We start from the raw sequence: 7,003 nt of genomic DNA on the forward strand, positions 1-7,003 counted from the left end.
ACAGGTTTCGCGGTCCCCATTTCAAAATGTTCGTTACTTCCGTCTCCTCGTAGACTTGTTTCTCATTGGCTATTGTGAAAGTACTGATGTACCACCAATACAAACAGATACTCTTAAATGAAAATAGTGGCATATGTGTGTGTGTGTGTGTGTGTGTGTGTGTGTGTGTATATATATATATATATATATATATGTATGTATGTGTGTGTGTGAGTGTGAGTGTGAGTGTGAGTGTGAGTGTATGTGCATGCGCGCGCACGCACACAGTTTTGATTTCATTTCTGCTGTTCTTTGTTTAATTTGTTGCACTGATGTGTAAATAATTACATATCTGCAGTCACAGTATTAATAAGGAGAGGAAGACTTGACAGGAAAATGGACACACCTGTGAAGGGGAAGGGTCATTTGTACCAAATGTAGTCAGTTTGTTAAATAAGCAGATGTGAATATGTGCATATGCAACATACTGCATACTATTGTATGGCCAGTTGTGTCTATTAGCTTAAATGCCACAAAGTTTTTATAAATACATTATTAGCATGTAATAACCGGACAATATCAACCAATTCATTCTTTTAACCTTAGAATGAGGCTAAATAGGGAGCAGGTCTCCTTTAATGAAAACAGCCATGTTGCACTGCCATGTTTCTACAAACAGTGACAGGATATCCTGTTTTGTTTTAAAGCCACTATACCCTTAATTTTGCAATCTCACCACTAGATGCTGCTAAATTTTTCACATTTTCCTGTCTATTCCTGATACACAAAATTACTATTGATTTGTCTAATATAGACAAACATTGTATGGGCCCAGACAGACACTTATGTCAAGAAGAATATCCCTTGGTACATGTGATGGCTGCTCCTGCTGCCACACAGCATACCTAAATGTCGGTAACCCACCTGCACAGCACTCTTTATTTTGCTTTTAACATAAAGTAACTTTAGTTAAACTTTAACTTTAGTTTAAAAACATTATGTTGTGCACAATAGATTAAATGGACAGTCATTTTGGTTTTGAACATTCAGTTTATTTGAAAAGTTGACAGTACAGTGGTTTCTATTTGTAGCGCACACATTTAGTTTACTTCTGTGCAGTCATACTTTAATTATTTAGTCTTATTAATTATCAATTAGTTAAAAGTTACCAGTGCTGGTGGTTGTGGTGTGGGTTTCTGCTTCTGGAGGGACAGCCAAGTCCAATGAAGAAAAAGACTTTACCCCAGGAAGCAGAACAGTTAAATACAGGAAGCTGCTGCTTGGGCTGTACTGAGAGACCACCACTTTAAGGAGGAAAGATTTTAATTTTGGTTTGGGATTTGTAAATGTGTATATTTATCTTGTGGGTTGTTTGATAAAGTCATTTTGAATAATTTAATTTGTATGTATTAGATTTGTTGTTATATTTTGTTCTTTAGATGTTTGTAAGTTTGTTTTCAGTTACCCCTCTTGTGTCTTAAATGGTCTGAGCAGCCACTATATATGTGTCCCTTTGTGCTCTTGAGTTAAATTATCTTGAGTTGAGTTTTGTTGTTGTTGACCTGTTTTATGGGCCACAAGTATTTAGGGTTTTGTAAGTTCATGTTTTTGGGTAAATAAAAGCCCTCTTTTTGAAACTACCTGTGTCCTCTGTGCTCGGCCTGCTCGGTCCCTCACAGTACAATTGGTCCTAAAAGCATCATTTGCTTAATTCAGGGAGACACAGCTAAAGTAAGTTATCAAAAATAACAATTTTCCTTTTTATATACTACAGTTTTGATTTCATTTCTGCTGTTCTTTGTTTAATTTGTTGCACTGATGTGTAAATAATTACATATCTGAAGTCACACAGTATTAATAAGGAGAGGAAAACAGCTTTAATGGCCACACCTGTGAAGGAGCAGACAATTCAATTCAATTCAATTCAATTTTATTTGTATAGCACCAAATCACAATACAAATCATCTCAAGGACAGATAAAACAACCTGCACTGTCACAGAAATAACTCCTTTTCCCAAGCTAGACAACTCTAACACAAATAACTGTTAATGACATGATGCCATTCTGGATATCTCTATAAGCACAATTAATTATTTACCATTATTTGTATTCTTGAAAAAGCCAAGAAGAGCAGATTTAGACTTTTCCTGTCTGTGTACCTGCTTCTTCATTTACTGTGGTGGAAATATCTCTCGTTCATGTGCAGTGCTAGATTACCTCCCCTGACCCATTCCTTTAATCCAAGCAAAGTCAGACTGTGGCCTTATTTTCCTTTGTCAGGACCGAAAACATTCAGGCCTGAGCTCAGATTACTCATGCCCCTGACTTAGAGGGAAAAACAGAAATGGCAAAAAGGGCGCAAACTGATACATTTCAATATACTGTATGCATTTTATGTTGTCTGTTGGATCATCTGACTTGACCACAGGAGGGCAGTATTTTTACGTAATAGAATAAATAGTTGATAGGTTTTTGTTCACTGTTCAGAGACACTGTAAGTCCTAACAGCCCCACCAGATGGAAAATGTGACACACATGCCAAAACTGTTGGTGATATTATCTTCTGTAGAACTGGAAAATTCTACATCCAAAAAGCAGAAAGCTTTGTGTAAAAATTGAAAACAACATTTATTTCTGGCTTGAAATTAAGATTCTGTGTTCATATAGGCATCCTTTATACTAATCCAGATGTTGCCATTTACCTCAGAAATGGAAAATCAAACTTTGGCAAGACAAGTCCATGTCCAAAAATGTCCTCCTTTCATTGAGGAACAGGTAGATGACAGTGCTGAAAGATAAAACTTTTATCCACCAGTATGAGCTTAGAGACTTTCCCTGAGCTGTTGCGCAACAGTCTCATGGAAAACACTGCTTTACCAAGACCTGTCCTGATTAATTATTAAACACCTGTCTGCAGTCAAATTAAACATTTCTTTAAAATCCCTTGAATTAAAGCTATTGAAACATGAAACACAGTTTTACATATATACATGCCACATGCCATCATATTTATACTAGTTCACAGATTCTATATATTGTATATTAAATAATTATTTGTAGTCTTTTTAATTTTGCTTTCTTTTCTTTTTTTAAACTTTAACGTTTATATACATATATATAGATATAACAGTTGTAAAGAAAGTATTTTTGCTTAATTTGGACCAAACTTTCTTTCTTCCTTTTTATGTTCATAATGTTAATGATGAGGGGCTATGTAATAAAAATCAGGGGCATTTGATGCTCATGATAAATGTGACATTAATCCCTTTTGAATCATTACCCTAATGATGAGAATCAAGCTTTTCAAAGCAGGTTTTGCATTTTGATCATGATAACTGCTCTAGGCTTTGCATGTTGTTTTAGCAGTTTTTTTCCCAACAGCATCAGACAAAGGCCTACTGTCTGTTGAGCACATGATTACATTCATTAGGACACTGACAAGACTCAAATTGAATGATAATTTTGTCTCTTGGATGCCTAAATAAGCAACTGAAACCAACAAACAAATACATTAAAATAAATTGAAAGTTTCACAGTGGAGGTAAATACTTTTGGAAATATCCCATCACATGATCTGCTTTCAAAAATAGGTTTTTCAGTGTATACATGTTTTACATCACAGTTGTAATCACAGAGGAATCCCTTCAGCTACCTGTCAAAAATTTTCTTTTGGTCAAGAGTCTCAAAACTTATACGTTGATTTTCATTGAGTCTGTTCATTGAGGTGAAGCTCACACTCAGGTAGTTCACGTCTTTTGACCAGGGGTTCAGAGTTACTCCAAACACTTCTTTTGCCTTTTTCCTGAAATGCTTTCCCACAATGACAAACAGAAAAGGGTTAATAGCACTGTTGCTGTATGCCAGGTATGTGGACAGCTGTATGCCAATGTCCAGGACATGACCCCAGAGGCATCCGGGTGTGACCTCGAAGTGATCCAGAGTGTCAAGAAATCGCATCACCTGGTGTGGTGTCCAGCAGAAGAGGAAGACGGCTAGGACTGCCAGGACCAAGTGGGTGGCCTTCCCCTCAGTCCTCATCCTGGTGAGTCCTCTGGTTCTCCGGTTGTTCAGTGCAGCCACAATGTGATGAGTGCTGTAGGCCAAAACCAAAACAGGGAAAAGGAAGCCCAGCACATTTGTGGTGATGTTGTGGTACAACCTCCATGCTGGTTGCGGGTAGGCCAAAATGCATGCATCCACACCAGGATCCTTTACGTAAATCACGGTGCGGAAGAGTAGGATGGGCAGGCTGACAATAAAGCCTAGGCTCCAGATCCCGAGGCAGATACGCTTGGCCCAGACAACTCTTCTCAGACGGCTGGAGCTCATGGGCTTTACCAGAGCTAGGTAGCGGTCCACACTGACCAGAGTGAGGAACAGAACGCTGCAGATGTAGTTCATAGAGATGGCCACACTGACTAGCTTACAGAGGACCTCTCCAAAGTCCCACTGGTATCCTTGAGCAATGGTAACAGCCCAAAAGGGTAGGCATGATATCATGACCAGGTCAGCAGCTGCCATGTTCCCCAGGTACATGTCGGCCACAGTGCATGGCTCCCTCTGCAAGCAGAACACGCAGAGGACCAGGCCGTTTCCCGCCAACCCTATGACACTCATCAAACCCAGGTAGGCTGGCTGCAGAGCAGATAGCCACAGCCAGGCTTCAGTGTAGTTACTGCAGGGGTCCACATCAGAGTCCAGAGCTGGGACCAACCACTCCGATGCATTCCCAACCATTGCAAACTGAATGACACAGACAAGCAAGCAGGTAAACTTTATATAACACTGAACCACAAAACACAAGTTATAATGCACTTTACAGGAAGAAGCCATGTTGCCACACTGGACCACACATTTAACAGGGCTAATAAAAATGGTGACTTTTGATCAGTTAGACTACTTTTGCCTTATTCCCTTAACAAAAAAGTGAAGCTATATTTAAATGAATCTGCTCACTCATCTACTGCAGTTGATAAGGGCAAAACCAAATACTATTTGAGATCATTCCAGCTCAACTCAAACAGGTGTGAAAAGATTATTTGGTCATAAGATTTTTTACTTGTAGTATTGAATTAATCAAAAAGCTCACGGGAGGTAGATTTTTATTATAAGCCTGATTAATGAATTGTTTAAATTACTTTCCATAATTAATTAAAACGTAGGACAGGAGGCATGTCCTGGAACTAAAAGTCCAGAAACTGCCAAGACACGCATTTTCCTTTCTATCTGCTATGCAGAAAGCCTTTGAACCACTCACCTTATCTCCATGGGTCTGCCCTTTCCATCCAGATGCACATTGTGTTCATATCCAGCAGATAATCATCATGGTGAACTGCGCTCAACTGGAGTGAGCAGTGAGAGGGTGATCATTTTTATATGTGCAGACCCAGAGATCATCACTGTGTCATCACTTACAACTTCCGTCTGCTTTTAAGCCACGAGCCCCGTGCTGTGTGCTGACTCATCAAAATGCTATTCACCGTCCTGCAGCATTATGATCTGACTTTGATTCCTGACTCAGTGATTAGTGAAAAACAGTCTGGTAGCAGTCTGTGGTTACACAACTTTTTAGGCTTCTGTCCTGGAACCATCAGGCTCAAATGTTCTCACAGAGTGGACTTGACTACCTACGTACAGTATGTGATCATCATCACTATGGAAAAATGTGAGTGAGAAAAACGAATAACCCTGTGTGTTTCCTCAAAAAGGCACATTAGCCATGTTCTTGACTAAGCCTAACTGAGTCCTCTCTAACTTTAAATAGAAGTTTGCAACAGTAAGAGGCAACCACCCCCCCCCCCTTCCAAAAGCATCATGTACATGTGTTGCACCAAAAAAAAAACATCTTTGCACTGAGCCTCGATGTAACAAATATAAGGAAACATTCATCTTTTAGACCAGCAAAGATAGATTTAACCTGTTACGATCCACACAGATCACAGATTTTAGATCATATGCAAGCAAGAAAGTATGTGAATATTTGTAAAGTGCATTAAAAAGTGCGAACTTCCTCTTTAACAGTACCCTTAAACAAATATACATTGTGTACGATATTTTTGGAAGTCATTAGCACTAATTAATGTAAAAACGTATGTATAATGTGATGGTAAATGGACCAAGTTTACAATAAAACTATAAGAGGTCTTAATTTTGAGAATGAATTTTCAGATGCCAGTCATTATGTCCTTAACTGTTTTCAGATAATTTCCTAAAGTTAGCTGTTGGTTTGTCAGCAGGTAAATCCTCCACACGTGTTCTGATTAAATATGACCAGTTGCCTCTCTAAACTGATCTCTCTTCTACTGTTTTCTCCCTCACCCCCTCACCATCTTCCATTTTTAACTTCCACCATTGCCTCCTTTCCCAAGTCATTTCACATTGTCGAATGCAGGGAGGCCAGCTGCACCGCAATCTGCAGATCAGTCTGTCACAGAGATGAATGACTTAATTAAACTGCGTGTGTTAGACTGGGACTAGGGGCGGCTCGGGAGTCCAGCATGGGAGGCTCTCAGGCATTTTAAAACATATTTTATATACTTTATCTATGGTTTCCATCCAGACCACATGTTCAGATAAACAATCAGTGGGAAGTCTGAACACTGGGCTTTGGTGGTCCTGTAATGTAATGTGGCTCTGATCTTCTGGCTTTCTTATCCAGTGTGATTGACAGGTCAGTAGATGTCAACATTAGCTTTCAGTTACTGTCTGATGTTATGGTGGACTGTTTCCTGAAGAACCAAAGATATTGCAGTATTTTAAGTTGTAAGTAAATGAGAACATTCTCAGGAACTCAGGAACACTAAACAACTGTCTTCAAGACAACTCTGCCACTTAGCATAGAAACAAAAACAAGCCTTCGCGAAACATAGATAATCCACCAACAGACAACAAAAGAAACATGGAGGTATATATACACTGGCAACAAAAGGCTAATTGACCATAGGTGAAACTAGACAGGATAATGAAACATAAAGTTACCTAGGACTTCACTTGGCGAAACAGGAAAACCGAAACCAAAATAAA

General features: G+C 39.0%; 1 protein-coding gene across 1 annotated transcript; it reads right to left on the bottom strand.

Annotated features, from left to right (window-relative positions):
• Positions 1-3,483: 3,483 nt before the first annotated feature.
• LOC113137253 (B2 bradykinin receptor) lies at positions 3,484-4,719 on the bottom strand. The gene has a single exon (XM_026318771.1). The coding sequence runs from the start codon at positions 4,715-4,717 to the stop codon at positions 3,629-3,631; it is 1,089 nt and encodes a 362-aa protein (XP_026174556.1). The 5' UTR covers positions 4,718-4,719; the 3' UTR covers positions 3,484-3,628.
• Between the last annotated feature and the right edge of the window lie 2,284 nt (positions 4,720-7,003).

Source organism: Mastacembelus armatus, chromosome 24 (genome assembly GCF_900324485.2).
Source record: "Mastacembelus armatus chromosome 24, fMasArm1.2, whole genome shotgun sequence".
Classification (NCBI taxonomy): Eukaryota; Metazoa; Chordata; class Actinopteri; order Synbranchiformes; family Mastacembelidae; genus Mastacembelus; species Mastacembelus armatus.